This window comes from Leopardus geoffroyi, chromosome E1 (genome assembly GCF_018350155.1).
Source record: "Leopardus geoffroyi isolate Oge1 chromosome E1, O.geoffroyi_Oge1_pat1.0, whole genome shotgun sequence".
Lineage (NCBI taxonomy): Eukaryota > Metazoa > Chordata > Mammalia > Carnivora > Felidae > Leopardus > Leopardus geoffroyi.
In genome coordinates this window covers 28,019,448-28,043,384 of record NC_059330.1, presented here as the reverse complement: position 1 = coordinate 28,043,384, position 23,937 = coordinate 28,019,448, and the positions used below count along the sequence as shown (strand labels likewise).

At 36.8% G+C, this 23,937-nt stretch overlaps 1 protein-coding gene across 1 annotated transcript in view; it reads left to right on the top strand.

Annotated features, from left to right (window-relative positions):
* Positions 1 to 834: 834 nt before the first annotated feature.
* The window catches only part of PPM1E (protein phosphatase, Mg2+/Mn2+ dependent 1E), a 227,793-nt gene continuing 204,690 nt past the window's right edge, over positions 835 to 23,937 (top strand). Inside the window, exon 1 of the mRNA XM_045488214.1 lies at positions 835 to 1,304. Within this exon, the coding sequence (XP_045344170.1) occupies positions 847 to 1,304 (458 nt within the window). The 5' untranslated portion in view covers positions 835 to 846. The remainder of the gene's footprint in view (positions 1,305 to 23,937) is intronic.

Genomic DNA, 23,937 nt, shown 5'->3' with positions numbered 1-23,937 from the left:
AGGTTCTAGAAGGCTTCGGAAGCTGACAAACTGGGTTCTAATTACAATGCCATGGCTGGTAGTTGTGAAACCTTGAAGCAAGTAAAGTACCTTATCTTGGTTCCTGTTTTTGAGAAATGAGGATAACACCACTTTCTTCATAGAATCAAGTGAGAGAATATATGCAAAGCAACCTATCACTTGGTAGGTGTTTGATAACCCCCTCCCCCAAACTACTTATTAAATTAATGTCATCAACAACAAAAGGTGTTAATACTGTAGTATCTTTCAACAGATACCTACGCCAAGGCAAGGCCGGGACAGATAAAAAAAAAAAAAAACTGAGGTAAATCTAATCCAAGTGGTAACCAACAGCTAGACTTGGAGATGTCTTAGTTCACTCTCATCCTCTTGAGGCTAGGGTATCCGTACAATAAAGACAGGCAGAGTTGGAGAGCGGTCGATTCGAGTGTCCTTTGGACTCCGCGGGCTCGACGGGAGGGACCCTGAAATTCTTAATTAGAGCCGGTTGCCATGGCGACAGTCTCTAGGCAGCGTGGGCTGAGCTCTCCGGAGGGCTGGAGGGTGGGCTGCCGCTGGACCCTGAGCGCGCGCCCGTCACCAACTTTCCCTACAGACCCGGGAGGGGGCAGCGCGCTCCGCCCCCGCCCCCGGGCCGCGCACGTCCGCGCTCGGCGGCGCGCACGCCTGCGGGAGCCCTCTCCAGGCAACCTAGTGCTGATCGCTCGTGCCGGTGTGGCCGTTAACAGCCTTTGCGGGAGCCTGAGGCTCGAGAGCAGCCCCCTCCCCTTCCTGGACTCCCCCCCCCCCCCCACTTTCCCGGTCGGCCCCGGGGCATGAGTAGCGATGGCCGGCTGCAGCCCTGAGGAGAAAACTTACCGGCGTTTCCTGGAGCTATTCCTGGGCGAGTTTCGCGGACCGTGCGGCGGCGGCGAGCCTGAACCGGAACCCGAACCCGAGTTGGAGCCCGAGCCCGAACTGGTAGTGGCTGAAGCGGCCGAGGCTTCGGTCGAGGACCCCGGGGAGGAGGCGGCCGCCGTAGCCGCGACGGAGGAGGGGGAGCAAGAGCACCAGCAAGACCCCGAGCCCGAAGAGGAGGCGGTGGAGGAAGAGGCGGCGGCGGCAGCAGAGGGCGAGGAGGAGGAGGCGGCGGCAGCCCGGGGGCAGTCGGCCGTGCCACCGCCGCCGCCGCAGCCCCAGCTGCCGCCTCTGCCCCCGCTCCCGCGGCCGCTGTCGGAGCGCATCACCCGTGAGGAGGTGGAGGGCGAGAGCCTGGACCTGTGCCTGCAGCAGCTCTACAAATAGTTAAGTAGCGGGGCTTGGCTGGGGGTGGGCCCGCTGTCTCCGCCGCATCGGCCTCGACGCGGCTCTCGGCCCCTCAACTGCTCTCCTTTCCTCTCTTCACCCCCACTCCCGCGCCTCGCGCCGTTGGAATCGCCCCAGCTGCTCCGACTCGGGCGGTCTCTGCGAGCTGCCCACGCCCGCCTCGGCCTCCGCGTCTCCTGCCTGACCGGGGAGCCGCCCCCGGCGCCCTCCCGCCGGCCTCGGCCCCTTCTTCCCGCTGCACCTCGGCTGCCCGCTTCTTGTTCCACTTCACGAACCCCCTTTTCCTTCATGCTTCGGAAGGTCCTTTCTTCCCGTCTTATGAGCTCCCTCTTCTTCCCGGCTCCCTTCCTCTTCTTGGGAGGTTTCCTCCCACCCGGGTCTGTCTTTTCCCAGTCTGAGTCCCTTGTTGTTTGGCGGCGGAGAGACGCGACTCTTTTCTAGGCTGAGCTGCGAGGTGCCTTTTGCGTAACCGCAAAAACAGTGATAATAATACCGGCCTTATAGCCACAGGAGAGACTGGGGTTGATTTTCCTTTAGGCGCTCAGCGTTGAAAGTGAAGCAGTGTTTAGATGGGCTTAATCCGCGGAAGCCGAGTGTTTTAAAGATTTTTGATAACTTGTAATTGAGGGAGGTGGGAAGGAATTGAGAGAGAAGGGTAAGCACATTTTTACCAGCGAATCTTCAGGTGAAAGACACAGAGTCATAATTCGTTAAAGTGGAAAAGTCAGGCTGGTTTGATAACATTGCAATTACGTGCAGTATTTTCAGTCCATTAAGTAAGTAGATGGGGTAGGGGAGAGAAAGCAGATGGCTTAGCTACACAGATGAAAGTCTAAAATAGAAAGGTCGAGGCTTTGCCTTTCATCCCAGTTCTGGTTTTTATGGGCTTGAAATAGAAACGGTTTACAATTGCGTTTCTTTCTAAATGGAATTGTTCTGAAATAATGACAGAGAAGAATACTGACAAATCTCTGAAAACATTGGTAAACCTGAGAGTGTCTTGGCATTCTGCTGATAGTTGTGATGAAAGGTGTTATTCTGGCTCCCTAAAAGTTTACTGCTGCAAGATTCACTGCAATTAAATTCAAACTCACTTCTTGGATTTTCTCAAAAGCCTGACTTGAAAGAAGGGCCTGGAAAGTAAATGTCAGGTCTTCATCCAATCTAACAGACATCTGACCAAATCATTCATCCTGTTAAAGCAGAAGTTTATCAATAGGGAAAAAGCATTTAACGTATGTGCTGTAGAAGTGGACTGTGTTGATGTCCTACACTTTATAAGCTATTTAAAATTTAATTTTGAAATACTATCCGGTTACCAAAGTAATAATGCTTTCTGGGAAATGTAAAAAATAAAATGGCGTGTAATACCACCACCAAGGATAAACAGTATTAACATTTTAGAGTATTTCTTCCTAGTGTTTGAAAACTGTCATAGAAAAAGGGCTTATGAAATGCCATTTTCAAACACTAAATAGACACTTGAAACTTCCTGCTTAAAATAAAATGGAAATGTTTACCAAAGTGGAGGAATTTATCTCAGCATCAGACTAATTTTATTTTGACAGCTCTTACCTTTACAAATGCAGTGACAGAATTAAAGAAACACAAACAGTAGAGAAGGTTCATTAAAAAGAGAGTCATTAATTTAAAACAACCATGAACATTTACCATTCAAGAAGATTTTGAAAAACTGAAATCTATATAAAGATGCTAAGTAAGATGGTAAGTAGATGTGTTTTTCCATATGGAAAGGAAGCAAGATTAATTTCAACATACATAAAACTAGAAAAAGTATTCAAATGCTAAAATGACCATTTGAGAACAGAAGTTTGGATTTGAAGTAACTAGCAAAGTTAGAAAATATTATTTCACCTTAAGTTAAAGATTTCATGATTTTTACTGTGTTTTGTGCAAAAGCTATTAACCTATTTTTACTCGGATATAAAATGGCTGGCTTGTTTATGTAAAGTATCTTCAAACTCCTTAACAGATTAAAAACAAAAAAATCTTCACGGTTTAAAAAACATACTTTTAAGTTAACACTTTTAATTTTTTTTTTTAATAAAAGAAAATCATATCAGTCACCAGAGTCAATACTGGAAGACACAGTAGAGGTAGATCATGTTTCTGTCTAAGCACTTTATTTTACAGATGAGAAAAGTGGATCTGAACTAACAAATGACAAATTATGTACAAATAGTTTTGACTTTTCTCAACATAAACTCTGAACTGTACAACTCTGCTTTACATATTTGAAATGATGGGTCCTCAAGTTTCCTAGGAAATATTTTGAAATGATTCTGATTAGAAATATGTTGAGAGGCGCCTGGTGGCTCAGTTGGTTAAGCGTCCACCTTTAGGTCATGGTCTCCCAGTTGGTGAGATGGGGTCGGGAATTGGGCTCTGGGCTGACAATGCAGAGCCTACTTGGGATTCTCTCCCTCTTTCCCTCTCTCTTTAAAATAAATAAATAAATAAACTTAAGAAAGAAAGCAATAAAAAGATGTTGAAATTGCTTACTTGGGGAAGGTTATTTTTTCTTCCAAAATATTTTCTCAACCACCCACTCCTTATTTTGGGAATTCTTAATATGCTTTAAAAACTCTGTCATACTGGTCAAATGGTGCTAAAATTCTTAAATAGAGCTACCTGAACTATATATTCACCAATTTGATAGTTGGGACTAGTGTAAGAAGAAAATCACACTGCATTTAATACCAGTTTTTTTTTTTTTTTAATGTTTATTCATTTTTGAGAGACAGAGAGAACGGAGTGTGAGCTGGGGAGGGGCGGAGAGAGAAGGAGACAATCCAAAGCAGGCTCTGAGCTGTCAGCACAGAGCTGGATGCGGGGCTCAAACTCACTGACTGAGAGATCATGACCTGAGCTGAAGTCCGACGCCCAACCGATTGAGCCACCTAGGTGCCCCTTTAATACCAGTTTTATAAGTCTGTAGTGTGTGTTTTCTGTCAGGATTTTATAACTATACAATATGTAGCTGCTAAACAAACTAAGCTTCTCTGAAGAAAAGAAGTAAAGGTGCTTATCTTCTCATTACTATTTTATGTATAGACTGGTTGAAAGTAAAAAAAAAACAAACAAACATAGTGAATGTTTTTCTCAATATTTTGCTTCTCAAGAATTTTAGAATAGGAACAGCAGATAGAGTTAAACATTCTTCATTTTGATAAAGTCAGGACTACCTTGAGATAAGCACTTATTTAGGTAAGTAAAGGATCAATGTTTAAATAAACAAAATATAGTTATAATTAGCAACTTAAAAGTTTTTCAGAGTAGTATTTGGGATGAAGTTTTTGCTTTCAAAATGGGATATTTAGATATCCTCTACTAGATAAAAACAACATGTAACATTTTGAAAGAATAAGAACAACAATTTGAAAATAGCAAAAGTCTCCTTGGATGGGAAAGACCTCTGTTGTGGGCTATTAAATACCTTTTTAAGGACCATTTAAACATTTTTTTCCACTTTATTAAACTTTAAGAATCAATAATAAAAGCATGCGATATTTTAGAACTTTTACTGAGTTGATCTATTGTCATAAAAAATTCCAGTGATTTAGAACCTTTTTCTAATGACAATATTAGGGTTTCTGAGGTTAATGAGGGACTTGCTTTGAAAAGGTGGAAATGAGGATTATAGCTTTGAAATAGTTTGCAAATAAATAAATAAAAAGTTTACAACTGATCTTAGAGCAGATGTGAATATGAGGCTACATGTATAGGTTACATGGGTCAATACTGTGTATTTGTCTACACTATACTGGGGATAAATCTATTTGTTTTCATCCAGAAGAAGCACATGCTCTGAAGTCTTTACTAGAGGTATATGTCATTACATTTTTAGAGCAGTTGTTTCCTCAGTTACTCATTGGACTTCTTGATGGGGAGACATGTTCTAGCACCCTGGCAAAGTTAAGCAGTTCCATATAGTAATGAGGGGTGCGGGGGAATTTTAAAATGGCTTTGAAAAGAAAATCTTCGGTTATAGACGCTAGTAATTCAGTTATATTGAATTATGTGAAACATTTAATAAGTTTCAGATAGTTCAGAAATTACTAAACTTTGTCTCACTTTTACATATATAAATAAAAAATAACTGCATGCAAGTTTTATAATATCATTCGTTTAAAAGTACACCTTTTTTCTTATTAGTAAGTAATAAGTAGGGGTGCTTGGGTGGCTCAGTTGGTTAAGTGTCCGACTCTTGATGTGATCCCATGGTTGTGGGATTGAGCCCTGTGTTAGGCTCTGTGCTGACATCGCGGAGCCTGCTTGGGAATCTCTTCTCTGCTCTCTGCCCCTCTGTTACTCATTTGTGCTCTCTCTGGCTCAAAATAAGTAAATGAACATAAAAAAAAAAAAAGAAGTAATAAATGTTCACTATAAGAAGCAGAGAAAATTCACATTAGCAAGAAGAAAGATATCAAGCATTCATTGTTAACCATAGTTTTCAAGTTTTATTCCTGCCTCTCAGGCTGCTGCTTTTCTGTGAGCTTTTAGTACTCTGCCTATCCCTTGAATATTGATGTTTGGTCCTTAGCCTTTTCAACTCTGATGTCTTACTTGTTTGTAGTTGATACCAATTTCTCCCATGGCTTTGGTTATTTGATTCCCAACTCTGTTTCCATCTCTGCTTGGAAACAGCCCTACCTAGATATCCAAAAGGCTTCTCAAACTGTTCAGAACCTAATTTAATCTTCCAACTCCCTCTGTCTCCCTCAAAACAAACAAAACTAAAATCTGATTCTCTTTCTGGTGGGTCCATTTCTGATTTCTCTTTTTCTCACCCTTCACATTCAATAAATTTTGCCTTGTAAACATCTCATATGTCCCACTCCATTCCCATTGTCATTGTCATCTTTTGCCAATCTTACTCTTCTCCAGTATATTCTCCCCCGTATAAGTGATTCCTCTAGAATCTAGATTATGTAGATTGTTTAATTGTCACCTACTGCTTAAACACTTTTATTCTTTTCTCAGCTAGCCAGACTGTGCGGTTAAAGGCACAGTACTCCAGACCACTAAGTCTGCCCAAGACTTCTGACCCCAGCTGCAAGGAGTTAGGGTTCAACTACAGAGTTAGATGGAAGAGACCACACAAGACCACCCTCACTTCTGACATCAACTGTAAGTTTAGGGATTTCTCAAAACGACCCCTAGATTTGGTCACCTACTGGAAAGACTCACAGAACTCCCTGAAGGCTATTGTACTAATGGATATTGTTCATTATAGAGAAAAGTTACAAATTACAACCAGCCAGAGGCACCTGGCTGGCTTAGTCGGTGGAGCATTCGACTTTTGATCTCGGGATTGTAAATTTCAGCCCCATGGTTGGGTGTAGAGATTGCTTAAAAATCTTTAAACAAAAAGCAAGGGGGTGCCTAGGTGGCTTAGTGGTTAAGCATCTGGCTCTTTTTAAAAAATGTTTGTTTATTTTTGAGAGAGAGAGAAAGACAGAGCCCGAGCAGAAGAGGGGCAGAGAGTGAGGGAGACATGGAATCCAAAGCAGGCTCCAGGTTCCAAGCTATCAGCACTGAACCCAGGCAGGGCTTGAATTCACAAACTGTGAGATCACGACCTGGGTCGAAGTCAGACACTTAACCAGCTGAGCCACCCAGGCACCCCAAGCACCTGACACTTGATTTCAGCTCAGGTCATGATCTCCTGGTTCGTGAGTTGGAGCCCTGCACCCAACTCTGCTGATGGTGTGGAGCCTGTTTGGAATTCTCCCTCTCTCTCCCTCTCTCTTTGACCCTCCCTCCCTCCTTCCCTGCCTCTCTCTCTCTCTCAAAAAAAAAAAAAAAAAAAAAAAAAAAAATATATATATATATATATATATACACACACACACACACACACTTAAAAAAAACCCAGAAAACAAATTAGGACCAGCCAACAGAAGACATGCATGGACACAATCTAGGAGAGTTTCAAATGTGAAACTTCTGTTGTCTTCAGGGATGTGCTCCCCTCTCCAGGATTGATGTGTGATAATAACACCTAGAGTATTCCAGCCCAAGAAGCTCACTCGAGCTTCAGCGTCCAGAGGTTTTTTGTTTTGTTTCATTTTTAAATTTTATTTAAGTAAATTCTATACCCAGCGTGGGACTTCAATTCATGACCCCAAGTTCAACAGTCGCACATTCTAAAAAAAACAAAAACAACAAAAAACAACCTTCTTCCAACTGAGCCAGCCAGGGGCCCCGGTGTCCAGAGTTTTTATTGAGACTGATTGGTTGAACTGGAGGTCAGGCTGATACCATGTGGTCCCAGGGGCCCATCATAAATAATGAAGGCACTCCCATTACTCCAGAAATTCCAAAGTTTAGAGGTTACCTCCTGGGAGCCACAGACAAAGGCCAGACCTCTCTCCGGGCAAAGCCAAGTTCTTTACTGTATACCTTCATTACTTATCTCTCCATTGCTCTTCAGGTAAAATTCAAAGAAGGCCTTATAATCTTATCCCATCAGCCTCATTTCTGAATCACTGTCTGCTGACTCCATCCCACCTCTACAGCTCTAGAAACTACGGCTATTTTAGACTACTAATATATTAGTTTGAACATGCCATGTTTGGTCTTACCTCTGCACTTTTGCATATAACACAGTATTCCTTCTACCTAGAATACTATGCACCCCCACTACCACCCTTCCCAGTCCAATCTCTTACCCATTCTTTAGGTCTCCATTTAACAAACAGCTTATTCACCATCCCCACACTCATGAGTTAAGTGTCTCTTCCATGTGCCCCTCTAGAATACCCAATGCCTTTTCCTGTTGTAGCACTTGTTTGATTCATTATTTTTTTTGTCAACAAATATGTGTTTTTTACTAGAGCAGTGGTTTTCAAAGTGAGGTGTACCCAAAACAATCCATTAGGGCAAAAGAAGAAAATACTGAAATCTATTTACTTGTATACAAAATGCAAGTGTAAGTGCTGTTAATACTTGATGTGTTGATTTAGATGGGCAGTTCCGTGTGACAATTGATTTTATGTCAAGCATGGTAAATGAGGTATACTGATGAAATGCAAGTTTCACAGGTTAGAAGAATCAACACTGGCACCCTCCCTCCCATTTTTCAGAATGTTATGAAGTATTGCAGTTTACCTACACTGATTAAATGGATTTATTATATTTCCTGGTTTTAACAAAATTAACCCTCACAAAATGGATGTTTGGCTTTAAAAATTCCTGCAAAATAAAATAAAAATTCCTGCAAAGAAATCATAGGTTTAATATATTTGTAAGTGTAAGAAACAACAAAACTCGATTGCCTGTGCTTCTCCCATACTTAGTTACATAAGATTTTTTTAAAAAAGAGAATATCCTATCTGATTAGAAATCAACAAAAATGGATTTATTAAGTAGATTATGTGAAATAATGAAATACAGGTTATTCAAAGAAATACCCAAATATTACTTGTGAGGGGTGCCTGGCTAGCTCACTTGGTAGAGTATGTGACTCTTAACTTGAGGGTCGTGAGTTCAAGCCCCACATTGGGCATGCAGCCTACTTTAAAAAAAAAATTACCTGTGAGAGTTGTGCGCAAATGTGCATGTGTGTATGTATGTAATTTATAAATATCTGTATACATATACAGATATTCCATATGTATACAGATATACCATATATATATATATATATATATATATATATATATATATATTTACACACACATACATACACATACATGGTAGGGGAGAGAGAGAGCAAAAAGTATACACACATTGGGGAGGAGGTTCGTGGTGCTCCAAATATTTTTGTAGGGTGTCTGAGCAAGTGTTTGGAGCCATTTGCATTAGATTTATTAGCTACATGTTTGCCATCATATCTCTAGGTTAATATTGAGAGGGACATGTACAACACAAAATAAATATTTGCTGATCCAGTGAATGAGCTGAGATTTTTAAAAAAGATAGTTCTGGGGTGCCTGGGTGGCTCAGTCGGTTGAGGGTCTGACTTCGACTCAGGTCATGATCTCACAGTTTGTGGGTTTGAGCCCTGTATTGGACTCTGCGCTGACAGCTCAGAGCCCGGAGCCTGCTTCAGATTCTGTTTCCTTCTCTCTCTGCCCTGTCCACCTGGCTCTCCGTCTCTCTCTCAAAAATAAACATTAAAAATAAAAATAAGTAAATTAAAAATAAAGATTTAAAAAATGTAGTTCTTACAATTTTAAACTGCTTTTTAAAAAACTTAGTAAAAATAAAAAACTTACTACATTTTGAACTTTTAAGTGTATGGAAAATAAAATAATGCACTCATCACCCACCCTTAGCAATGATCAATTTGTGACCAATCTTGTTTCATCCTAACCTCCAGACATCTCACCCCACCTCCCATTATATCCTATGTAACTTTAAAATGAACACTCAGTAATTTAATCACAATTCTATTGGACTTTTAGGTGTTAACCAATTTTTGGTTACTCTAAGAATACTGTGATGCTCATACTTTGAGCAAACTTTTAATTTTCTTAGTGTGTAGTTCTATTGTTGGGTTGTGTTAAAACATATTTACATATTTAAGACTTTTCATTCACAGTTTTAAAATGTCCTCTAACAAGGTTTTATTAGTTTACCCTCTAGCAGATATATGTTTAAAAATAATATTTTTTGGGACACCTGGATGGCTCAGTTGGTTAAGCGGCCAACTTGGGCTCAGGTCATGATCTTGCGGTTTGTGAGTTCAAGCCCTGCATCGGGCTCTGTGCTGACAGCTCAGAGCCTGGAGCCTGCTTCAGATTCTGTGTCTCCTCCTCTCTCTGCCCCTCCCATGCTCATGCTCTGTCTCTCTCTGTCTCTCAATAATAAATAAACATTAAAAAAAATTAAAAAAAATAAAAAGATTTTTTTGCATTATGAAATATTTTAAATGTTTACCAAATAGAATAATAAAGCAAATATCCGTATACCCATTATTCAGTTTCAACAAACTGTCATAATTAGGATCATTTTAAAGAAATGAAACATTTCATATGGAATTGAAGATTTTGTTTTCACTCTCTTCTCTAAACCCATTTCCTTTTTCTCAAAGGTAATCTGAGGATTCTTGTAATGTATCCTTCTGTATTTTTATATTTTTACTACATATGAATTTGTATGGTCTCAATATATACTGGGCTTTTAATTTGCTTTTGTTTTTATAAATAGCTATCTTGAGACTTTAAAAAAGATTTGTGTTGATACATAGAAATATAGGTTTTTTTTTTTTTTTTTCATTTTAGCTACTATATAGCATTCCATTGTCTGATTGTATTATGACTTATTTATCCAATCTATTGACAGACATTTGGGTTGTTTCTAATTTTTGCATATTATGCAGTCTATTAGTTTAATAATAGCTACTGTAATGGGTAAATCCTAAAATCTCAAAAGCCTAACATAGTGTTAATTGCTTGCTCACAGAGTAACCCTCAATGGAGAAGAAAGGGCTGTGTTCTATAGAGTGGTTAAGGGATTCAGGCTAATAGAGGGTATGTCACCTTCAACCTGTAGTTTCCAAGGTTGCTTTAGGCATCAACATCCATGCAGCAAGCAAGCATAAGAAGAGTAGAGAATGGTGTTGGAAGTTTTTAGGAGCAGTCTTTAGAAAGGACAAAGGACATATATAATTCTTCTCACTTTTCATTGAATAGAATGCAAGTCATGTTGGCATCACCCATGGCCCACATTTCACAGCAAACCAGAACCGAGAACAACTCTACACCATGGAAAAAAGAACACAGAACTTTGATGGAGAGCTGGCATTCTCTGCCCTTCAGATAATTCTACAGTTTGGTCATGTCTCCTTGTGCATGTCTTTATAGATTTCTTGGGTATATATCTAAAAGTGGGATTGTCAGATTGAAATTACTTACACTTTTACTTTGTTAGACATTGCCAGATTACTTTGTACAACTTCATTGTATAAGAGGTTTGGTTTGTCAGTGTTCTCACTAATATTTGAACTGCTATACCAGTCAGCTAGTATTTTTACATAGCTGTATGCCAGTAATGTCACTGAACTATAATGGAAAGAGAATACTTCTAGTTGGCTGGCATTTTGGAAGAGGACACTCACCTAGAAGTCTAGACCAGTGCTATCCAAAAGGAGTATAATTGAACCACATATATAATTGAAAATTTGGTAACCACATTTTAAAAATTGAAAGACAGGTGAATTTAGTTTTAATAATTTAGTTAACCAAATACAGTATATCCAAATATCATATATCAAAACATTACCATTTAAACATGTAATCAATATTAAAATATTATTTGTAATTTTAATTTTAAAAAATTATTTTAGAGAGAGAATGTGAGCAGGGGAGAGGGGTGCAGAGAGAGAGAGAGAGAGAGAGAGAGAGAGAGAGAGTGTAAATCTTAAGCAGGCTCCATGCTCAACATGGATCCCGAAGTGGAGCTTGATCCCATGACCCTGGGATCATGACCTGAACTGAAATCAAGAGTCAGACACTTAACTGACTGAGCCACCCAGGTGCCCAAAGACATTACAATTTTTTATACCGAGTTTTCAAAATCCTGTGTATCTTTTGCACTTATAGCACATCTGACTTTAGAATATCATACTTCAGGGGCGCCTGGGTGGCGCAGTCGGTTAAGCGTCCGACTTCAGCCAGGTCACGATCTCGCGGTCCGGGAGTTCGAGCCCCGCATCAGGCTCTGGGCTGATGGCTCAGAGCCTGGAGCCTGTTTCTGATTCTGTGTCTCCCTCTCTCTCTGCCCCTCCCCCGTTCATGCTCTGTCTCTCTCTGTCCCAAAAATAAATAAATGTTGAAAAAAAAAAATTAAAAAAAAAAAAAAAGAATATCATACTTCAAATATTTAGGTACCATATCAGGCTAGTGACTGTATTGAATCACACAGGTTTCATTAAATAACAAAAACTTTAATTCTATAACGCGTATCTGACATTTAATTTCAAAGTCACATTTAAATGGGTCCTCCAGTCACCACCTACATCTTTATTCAGTTTTTGGAGGAATAGCAAGCTGAATTTATTTTTCTTAGATTTCTTCCTTGACAAGAGAATAATCTGATTTAGATTACTGAATTGTTAACTTCTCACAGAGTATAGGGGGTGATAGTTTTCAGTTACTTTTCTGTTGTTGTGTAATGTGTTACCCAAACTTAGTGGCTTGAAACAATGCCTATTGTTTTCTTACAGTTAAGTCCAGGAATGTTCCACTAGGTTCTCTGCTTAAGGTCTCAAGTTAAGACCAAAGTGTTGGCCGACTGGACTTATCTGGAGGCTCAGGAGAAGGCTCCACTTCCCAAGCCTATTCCGGTTGTTAACAGAACCTAGATCCTCATGAAAGATCTGAGGTCTCTATTTCCTTGGTAATTGTCAGGTGGGAGCTGATTATCATTCCTAGAAGCCACCCACATTCCTTCTCACAGAGCCCTCTTCATTTTCAAACCACTAATGGCACATCAAAATCCTTCTCATTCTTCAAATTTCTTTGGCTTCTCTTGCTGCCAGAGAAAGCTGTCTGCTTTTAAGACCTCATTTGATTAGATCAGATCCACTGAGATAATCTCCCTATTTTCAGATCAACTTGCTGTACAATATAACACAATCATAGGAGTGATATTTCATTAGTATCCACAGATTTTAGCGGTTAAGAGTGGGGCATCTTTGGGGGACCATTTTAGTAATTTTTCATACCACAGTAGAGAAGCAAGATGGCAGAGCATTTTAATTATTTTGTTTCAAAGTCTTAATTCCACTTGTAAATGAAAGAAAAATAGTCTGCCCATTTCTTTTTGTCTTCATTTCCACCAGCTTGGTCCAAGTTTTCATCAACTTTTACTTAGCTTCCAGTAGCAGTACTCTATAAACTATTCTTCCACATTTCCCTCCCGTCCATTGGTTTTCCATTCAGCAGTTGTCTGACCTCCTCTTGGTCTGGCTCTGTGCTCAGTTATTGTGTTTCAATCACAGTGGTCTTCCTTTAGTTCCCAGAATCTGCCCTGTTCTGTCAGAGGGCCTCCTAGCTTTTGTTTTCTTTGCCCAAGCAGCTTTTCCCCTTCTTTCCAACTACCCAACTCAACCATTAGGTTTAAAGTATCTCTTTCTCATAGAGGTGTTTCCTTACCTGTAGTCTAAATTAAGTTTTGTTTTTGGTTTTCGTAGCATCCTTTTTTCTTTAGATCCATTTATCACAATTTATATATATGCATGCATTAGTTGTTTAATGTATCTTCTCCCAAATGCGGGCCAGAGATAAAGAATGTTTTGTTGTTCTTTGTGTATCCAGCATCTAGTACAAGTCCTGGCCCATAGTAGGCAGTTATTTGCTGAATAAATGAATGAATCATCAACTTATTTTGTGTTTGATCTACCATGTTGTTTCCTTTCCAGATTTTTATAGGCCTATTCTCATTCTCTTCTTTCTGTTTGTTATTATTTTCTTCTGCGGCTCTCTGAATGGTAGAGGAGCTTGGTTTCCTATTGTATGTTATTTTTCGTATGTTAACATTTTCAACTAGCTATAGCAATGTTTACAGTTCTCATCTTTAGCACTCCACAGTTTTGCAAATGAACATTTTTGCAAAATGAACATTTTCAGTGGCTTAAAAGAGTTTTCATGTAAATTCTTTGAGAATGTTGTGAACAACGAAAAGTTCGAATAATAATGATAATAATACTGTAGAGAGAGGAAGCTAGTTAAAAGAGCTAGTTAAAAGGGGCGCCTGGGTGGCTCAGTCAGTTAAGCTTCCAACTTCGGCTCGGGTCATGATCTCACGGTTCGTGGGTTCGAGCCCCGCATCGGGCTCTGTGTTGACAGCCGGGAGCCGGGAGCCGGGAGCCGGGAGCCGGGAGCCGGGAGCCGGGAGCCGGGAGCCTGTTTCAGATTCTGTCTCCCTCTCTCTCTGCCCCTCCCCCACTCGCGCTCTGTCTCAAAAATAAACAAACATTAAAAAAAAAAAAAAGAGCTAGTTAAAAGATTGAGAAGATTTTTAATTCTTTGTGTGTGTTTTCACTTAAGGTTTTACCTTCTGGTGTAAAGGTCTGAGCAGGACCAGTCCATTACTTCTTGTTTTAGTTTTAAGTCATCAAGGAAAAAGAATCAAAGAACCAATCTGCTGGTTAGAAATATCAAACATAGTTTTCTTCCTGGTGACTTGATTCCATAATGATGTATACAATTCTGACAGAAACGTTATAGTTATTGTTTGGTATGAATTTGAAGTATTTGACGTACTTACCACAAGATAGAACCTCTCATCTTTGATCTTACATAGGAGTTTCTTATTCACATTTCTCTACGCTGTGAATCTAAAAACAAAAACTAAAACAAAAAATTGCTTTTTAATTAGCCTGTTTTTTGATAATTATATTGTGCTACAGCTAATATTTACCTTTGCATTAAAAAAACAAGCAACAAAAAATAAAATGTAATGCCTTTAAGGTGATATGTATAGTGTTTGCAAAATTGTGTTTGAGGTATGTGATACATAAAATTCTTTCTTAGGCCAAAACTCTAGAGGGCAGGAATCAGGTTGTGAACATGCTCTTATTGAACCTATAAGTTATCACATAAATATGAGAGGTGACCATCATTAAATCAGGCTGTCACTGATTTTGCAATAGAAATGACCTCTGAAGTTTTGAGATTTGATTTCTGGCAATTGTGAATATTTATTAGTTCTTAGAGCCTTCGTTTAAGGCAGCTTATAAATACAGTGTCATCTGTTACTTGGATTTGTCATATTCACAATCTACTTATATGCAATTAGAAGAATAAAAAATATCTTCAACTTTTCAAGGTCATGGAAAGTTAACTGCATTTAGAAACAATTTTCAGTCTTTTAAAACATAAATATGAATTTGCATTTAAATGCTGTTTGCCAGGATATTCTCTAATCTTGGATTGGTAAATATAAATATCTTTCTATAAGACTTAGTTAACAGTGTAAACCTACAGAGAATCGGCATTGTCTGCACCTGAAATAATAATTGTGGAACTAGTTGTAGTTATAAGTTGCTCCTGTTTCTTTTGTTGCTACTACATTTATTGAGAGCTTGTCCAAGGACTATTTTATTTGATATTAGGTTCTATTATTAACCCATCTTGCAGATGTGAAAGCCAAGTCACAGTTTAAAGAACTTTCTCAAGTGTTCACTATTAGTGGTTGTCACTAGGAAATCAATCAGGGAGACTCACTTGAGAGCTTTGAAGTTTGTTTTATGATTTTTCATGGTGTGTTACAAACATACTTTTGTAGGGAAGAATCTCAGTGAAGATACAATTCAGTTGTTTGAATTTTGACCAATGTTTTTGCTTAATTCACTCTGCTTACCTCTTCTTGCCTTGATTACTTTAGTAGCCTCCCAGCCATTAGTCTCCTCCATCTAATCTAGCCTTACTGGATTTTCTAACACAATTGAATTCTGTGTATTTCTCTAAAGATATCATGTTATTTCTTGCCTGTTTGCCTTTGTAGGTGCTGTTACTTCTTCATGGAACATCTACTTTCCCGGCTAACTATAACCTCTCTTTTGAGGGAGAGAGTGCAGTTGGATTTTCATTTCATCCTCTACCTTGAAAGTCCATCTTGCTAAGGTTTTACCGATAAGGAGCAGTCTAAAATGTTTGCACCTAATATTTTCCTGAACTCTTGCTTCTAATGAAAGAAAAGACTAACAATTAGTGCTGCTTATTAAAAATACAGCTTGGTGTATAGTTCATAACAGTGGCAAACAAACATGTCACTATTCCATTTTATACTTGACTAAACCTGCCCTTTTAGATCTTTTAATTTCAATATTGTTGAAGTAGCCAAAGGCACATATTTTCTATACAGTTTTAATGTCTAATATAGTAGTCATCTACTCAATGTAGTAGTTATTTTGGGAAAGAAATCTTAAAAACATTTTTTTTAAATTAAGTAAGAAGAGAAATAGATTTTTAAATGTTAATTTATTTTGAAAACGAGAGAGAGTGTGAACGGGGGAGGGATGGAAAAAGAAGGAGAGAGAAAATCCCAAGCAGGCTCCACACTGTTAGCATGGAGCCCAATGCAGGGCTCCATCTCATGAACTGTGAGATCATGACCTGAGCCAAAATCAAGAGTTGGTTGCTCAACTGACTGAGCCACCCAGATGCCCCAAGAAGAGAAATAGTTTTGCTCAGTTTATAGTCTGTATTAATGTCATATATTCAGTACATAATCTTTTAGAAGCTTGTATTCTAGAAGTGTCTTGGATGGGTCCGTATGCTATAACATGGTTTTGGAATCATTATCATCGTAAAATCATTATTCTTTTGCGTAATGCATTAAAAAATGGCTCAAAGTAAAACATGTCCTTCAGAGTCATTTTATATATTAAAATATCCAGTTTATATTCAACATATAATACCAAAGCAAAACTATCCTTGACTGTCAAGGAAAGGAGGAGAAAATAGAACAAGTAATATCATCTAGTGTAGTTCTCTAAAAATGTTTTGAAGTTAAAATATATCGAAGGTCAAATACAAAAGCATTTTCTCAAAATGAGGCCTTATACTCTTATTCAAACCAACTAATTAAACATTAAATGGAAAAGTCTATTAAATATTACATTAACTAATTAGTATATCTTTATACTCTTCCATAGGTTAAAATTACCAAACCGTGAAACTAAGTCTTCTCTTTTCCCTAAGGACTACAAAAGGAGATTTTAATTAAGCTTTGCTATATTAAGAATTTACTTGGTTTTAAAAAGCTTATTTTACTATAACTTTTCTAAGTGGTTATCTAAATAAAGATAGCCTTATGTATGGCTTGGTAATTTTGTGGTTAATATATGCCAAAAAATAGGTATTTAGTTCCTGAGGCATATGTCACCAGCAATATTCAGGCAAGATATTGCATCATTTGGTATTTTGCAATATGTATAAGTAACAGTAAATTCTAAAAACAGTATGATTACAGTCAGCATCCTTTTGTGAAACTGATATTAATGGAGTTTATTTTCTTTACTTGTTTTCCACCTCATTACAGAAAGGATTTCAAGTGGCAAATTAATTTTCCTATAATGGGAGTAATATTTATTTAGTCATCAAAAGACATTAAGTACCTACCATATGCCAAGCACTGTGATATATGCTGCTTATACAGAAATAAAATATATGTTCCTTTCCTCAAGAAGTGTGAGGTTTAGAGGAAAAATCAGACAAGTTAACCAGCAAGTACAGTACAATGTGAGTATAATAAAAATTATGAACTCTGTTACATATGAGGTGATATACTAAGCACATTATAGGCTATTGTTTTCTATTTTTTAATCAGGAAATTAATGTTTAGTAACATTAGGTAACTCCTCCCAGGTAACCTAGAAAATGGTAAATGGTATAATCAGAATTTAAACTCAGGTGTGTCTGACTCCAAAGTTTGTTTTCTTGCTGTGTACTGACTGAAAAGCGTTAAGGACATAGTGATGAAGAGGATTTTATGGGGACACTGAGGCAGGTGTGCTAATGTAGGACATTAGATTGTGGAAGGGGATGTTTACAGTTTTAGAGTTTAGAAGATTAAATAGGAATTAGCCAAGGCAGGAAAAGCATTCCAACAGAGAGACTACCATGTACAAAATCATGGAGATGAGAAAGCATATTCCATTTGGGACTTGTCTGGCTGACTCTTACTTCTCTGAATAAAGAAGGGTAAACCTCAAGAAAGACCAGAGAAATAACCCAGAAGTCATTCACTCATTCATTTGTTCAGACAGTATCGGGCATTGTAGGTTTTGTATTCACACATCTCTGGGAAGATACTGGAATTTTTATTATTTTCTTTTGTTTCTTTCTTTTTTTTGATACTGGAATTTTTAAAATCACAAGTTGTTTAATGCCAGTAATGTTAAACAAAATGCCCCATAATCAGGAAACAGAAGAGCTTTATGTTCTTTCTTCTGCTCTATAATTTGTGTTTTATTTGGCTTTTAGAACAATGGCTTCTAAATTGTAAAATTTTCTTTTCTTTTCTCTTCTTTTCTTTCTTATCATTTTCTCTCGTCATGCTACCTGATGCCAACCTGTGTGGAGATTTTAGAACTGAAGACTGCCTAAAGTGTTCTCATTTTAACTATACTTAAATCTTATTTTCTTCCTAAAGCTTTATGAAAGGATAAGTATGTTTCTGTGTATCAGTATCTACCGTGTGAACTTATCTTTCCGAGGATAAATATACTAAAAGTACTAAAACCGATGCTTTCAAAGCAAAGACATATTTGGAGAGATAGAAGCACATCAAACTGCCGGATGGATATACAAGACAACACAAGACCAAAACCCAGATTAGAAATATAAACTTTAGGAAGTTAGGAATGGCTTTTCTGAGTCAGAAGGAGTGATGTTTATTATTAGACACATTTATTCAGTGAGAGAATTTTTAATTTACTTTCTTCTTTACAATCTAAAGACATAGACTTCAACACTTATTTCAAATTCAATGTTATCTTCAACTAGAATTTCCCAGAGGTCAGCTGGGTGTAATTATCCCCTTCCCTGAACTCCCAAGTATTTTATCTGTATCTTTTTAGAAAACATTCAGTAATTCCTTCCTTTTTATATGTCATTATATACGTATTTTATCTCCTCTGTTAAACTGTATGTACCTTCCTTGCAGCAAAATTCATGTTTGATCCATAGCACTAAGCTTTGTACGTATAAGGCACTGAGCTAATACTTAATGAATTAAAGCACAGCATCCATATCATAAACTAAATCATTAGAGCAGTGTTTTGTACAGTGTGGGACATGACTTCAGAATCATCTGGGATGTTTTGTTAAAAATGCAGGTTCTTGTGCTTCTGTCCACACCTCCCGAATGAGAATTTCTTTGTTTTCCAAGAATCTTGTTTTGAGTAAAAGCCCTAGGTAATTATGATGCACACCAAAGTTTGAGAACCCACTGCATTAGGGAGAATGTAAAAATCCAAATTAAAATTTAGGTTACAGGAGGGGTGCCTGGCTGACTCAGTCAATAGAGCATGCGACTCTTAGTCTTGGGGTCTTGAGTTCAAGTCTCATATTGGATGTGGAGCCTAAAAAATAAATAAAATTGAGGTTACATGAAATTGAAAATGTGCCTAATGTTAAAATAATAAATTAACATTTCATACAAAGCAGAGCATAAAATAGAAGAAAAAATGAATAGGAAGATATTTTCAATGTAGTTTTTCTGTCAAGATCGATGTTGTGTTTTGGAACTTTTAAGTTTTAAAAAGCATATATAGATGTAAATGATTTGAATATTAATGACCATGTTTTGTGAATACATTTGAAGTAAAGCACCATGGTTTTATAACTAAAGACTAAGAAAAGATGTGTTGAATGTTCTAATCTGCATAGAAGTCTTTTAAGGTATGATTTCATGTGGTTTAGATAACATTTAACAATACATATTTTTCCTTAACAACACATTGTGTTTTAGATTTACTTGTCATAGAGTGTTTTTATCTGTGATTTTGAAAAATATGGAACTATTGATAGAATGCCAGTTATCTTGGAATAAATATGCATTATTAAAATTGATAAAGGCTAGGATAAGTTGTAGGAAGGAAGTTCAGTATAGATTTTCATCCAGGTAGTTCTTTTTTTTCCTAATGTGATATACAATGATTTTATAAACTTAAACTGTTTTTATAGTGGGAGTAAAGATAAAAAATGCTTAAGTAATGCTTGTAATATAGGGCACTGATCCTGGTAATTTGCATATATTAATTCACTTAATTCTCACAACAACCAAAAGAAATAGGCATTTAATACAGGTAAGGAAACTGAGGTACTAAGTAAGAAATTTACCCCAAATTCACACTGGTAAGTGGCTAAGATATGAATCCATATGGGGTAGCCTCATGGTCAACACTCAACCACTTTTACAATAATGTTGTTTTTTTAAACTAGCAATTACTTTGACGTTGTTAGTCATTATTAGGAGCATTTTACAGAAATAAGATGACAAATGTTTCCAAGTAAAAATTTTAAACAAATTCAGCCTACATCTAAGCATTATCTTTTTAAAATTGTGTTAATGCTATTCTTGCTTTTACTTATTGTATATAGTAATATTGAGGTTTCTTAAAATTAGTTGGATGTCAAAGGATTCTTTTAGCGTGTCATTTTGGTGTTTGTGATAGTAGTAGATGATCATTTGTAGTAAAATTAAAAAAAAATGTGTTGGGGAATACTTAAGCACTGATTGATCCAAGTGAAAGTCCAGTAACTTTAATTTTTGGAAGCTATTGGAACACTTAACAGATTTTTATGAAATAAAAAAGCTAGATAAATTTGCATAGTGATGATTTGAAATTTATATATAAAACATATTCCATAATATATATTCTTCAATAATATATATTCTTTCTGATAAAGGTTATTATAAGGTTTTTCTCTATAAAAAGTGCATTTTTATTGATGTTTTTGTGGTACACATGAATAAAATATTCCTGATTTGTGTGATTTCCTTATTTTTAATTATATAAATTGATCATTTTAGGTGTCATTAATTGCTTTGCTTCAATAAATGCTGAAGATGATTTAACCTTGTAAAAATATCTAACTTATGAATGCTATATATTAGGCTCTTGAAGGGTCCCTAATTTTACATGGGAAAAGATGTTTCTTATACTTTTATCTTTTGATCTCTATATATTTTTTTGTTAATAGTGGAAAAAGAATGAACATCATTTTTTTATGCACAAGATGTTTTTATTTTCTAAATTTGACACAAGTATGAAACTTACTTTACGGAAGTTTTAAAAATGTAAATCAAAGACTTGATTGTGCTACTAAAGTACATTTACCTGATGGCTAGGGGTCGTTAAGTATAGTTAAGAGGAGTGCCTAATAAGTACCTTTAGAGATTTAATAGCTGTTGAAAGAATGATAATGTCCTATTTATCAAACAGAATTTTATTCTATATAGAGTTTTCTACTAGAATATAAGCTTCATGAAGGCAGGGACTTTGTTTTGCTCACTGTCCTATCTTTAATACCTAGAATACTGAATGCTTAGTATGTAGTAGGTTTTCTTTCAATAAGTACATGATGACTAACTGAATATATGCTTACACATTTTTTAAATTGTGGTAAAACATAACAATTAACATGTTTTGAATAGTATTTTTATTTCTGATTAAAGACACATGCTCATTGTAGGAATGTTTGAAACTGCATGCAAGAACAGAAAAATTACTTGTATTTTGCCACTTCAAATAGCCATTCTTTAGGAATATTTTTCTCAATTTTTTTTAATGTTTATTTTTGAGGGAGAGAGAGAGAGCATGAGCAGTGCAGAGAGAGAGGGGGACAGAGGATCTGAAGTGGGCTCCATGCTGACAGCTGAGAGCCCAGCTCTGGGCTCAAACTCACAAACCATGAGATCATGACCTGAGCAGAAGTTGGCTGTTCAACCAACTGAACCACCCAGGCACTCCCATTCCTTTTTTATGCAAATATATTTATAACTAAATGGAGATCATACTTACATATATGTAAATTTTTATGTCCTGCTTTTTTTCATTTAACACTTTCAAGTGAGCATTTTCATTAAATGTTCCTTGAAAACATAATGTATAAGGGTTGCAAAGGGTCTAAGTGTTGTTTTGGTCAAAGTCCACAGTAAATACATTTTACTTTGTGATTAAGGCTACACATAAGTATTTAATTGTATTAAAAAGTTGTAGAGCAGTAGTTACTAAGTGTGATGCATTCTGATATTTTTTTTATAATTTAATTTTTGAAATATACTTGTCACATCCCTCCCTCCAAATCTGATTTTGCATTTCAGTAATGAGTTGCAGCCTGAAGTTGGAAAAATACTGTTCTCTTGTATGAGTACGCTGTAATTCAGTAGTGCCCCTCTTTATTGGACAGATTTGATTCTTTCCAATTTGGGGCCAGTAGGTATAAGTATTTAAAAGCATATGAGAGCATATTTACCAAGTAACTCATGCTGGCTGTAATAAATTATTGCTAAAGTGATAAAATGTAAAAAGTCTTCTTTATCATTTTAATATATGTCCTTTCAGATTTTTTTCTATGCAAAGATGAGATGCATTCTTAAATTATTAAAGTTATTTCTATGCCCCTCAGTAGAGTTTAATAACTTTCTTTACATTGGTCCTGGGCATTTCATATTTTTGTTAACTTTTTACCCAGCTTTATTGAGATATAGCTGACACAATATTGTGTAAGTTTAGGGTGTACAACATGTTGATTTGATATATTTATATATTGTAAAATGACTTTCAGATTTTTCTATGCATTCATTCATAATCACCATAGTAAATCTGGTTACCCTCTGCCACCACACAAAGTCAATATGATATTATTGACTATATTCTTCATGTTGTACATGTCCATGTCCATGCAGTGGCCATTCTTATACATAGATCTTTGTGCACATCTACATATACTATTGTAGAATAAATTCTTGGAATTAAGACTGTTGGAATATAGGGTATGCACGTTAAAAAATGTCATTTAATTCTTCAAATTATCCTTCAGAAAATTTATATCAGTTTGCACTATATCTGATAGTTTATGGGGGAAAAGATTTTCCCCTGCTGTTAACACTAGATATTTTCTTTTTTCTTTTTTTTTTAAAGTAGTGTAGTTGACATACAATATTAGTTTCAGATGTATAACATAGTGATTTGTCATTTATATATATTACAAAATGATTACCACATTAAATCTAGTTACCATTTGCACATACATAGTTTATCATTGACTATATCTCCTGTGCTATACTTTATATCCTTGTGATTTATTTATTTCATAATTGGAAATTTGTGCCTCTTAATCCCTTTCACCTTTTTTACCCATCCCCCTACCCCTTCCCTTCTGACAACTCCAGTTCTCTGTATTAGTCTCTTTTCTGTTTTTCCATTCCACATGTAAGGGAAATCATGTATTTTCTTTCTCTGACTTATTTCACTTAGCATAATACTCTCTAGGTCCATCCATGTTGCAAATGGCAAGATTTCATAATTTTTATGGCTGAAGAATAATCCCATTGTGTGTACACACACACACACACACACACACACACACATATTTTTGTCCATTCATCTGTGGACACTTAGGTTGCTTCCCTTTTTTGGCTAATTCTGCAGTGAACAGTAAATTTAGTGCTAATTCTGCATTGAACATAGGGATGCATATATCTTTTCAAGTTAGTGTTTTTATTTTTTTGGAGGGGGATAAATACTCAGAAGCGGAATTGACAGATCATATGGTAGTTCTATTTTCAATTTTAATCCATATTGTTTTCCATAGTTGCTGCACCAGTTTACATTCTCACTAACAGTGCATGAAGGTTCCCTTTTCTCCAGTATTTTTGTCAACACTTGTGATATATATATATATATATATATATATATATATATATATATATATATTTTTTTTTTTTTTTTTTTTTTTTTTTTTTTTTTAGCTACTCTGACAAATGTGAGAGTTTGTTCTGTACTGGTTTGTTTTTTGTTTTTTGTTTTTTGTTTTTTTTGAGAGCGTGTGCACATGCATGAGTGGGAGAGAGGGGCAGATAGAGGGGGAGAGAGAGAATCCCAAGCAGTCTCCACACTGTCAG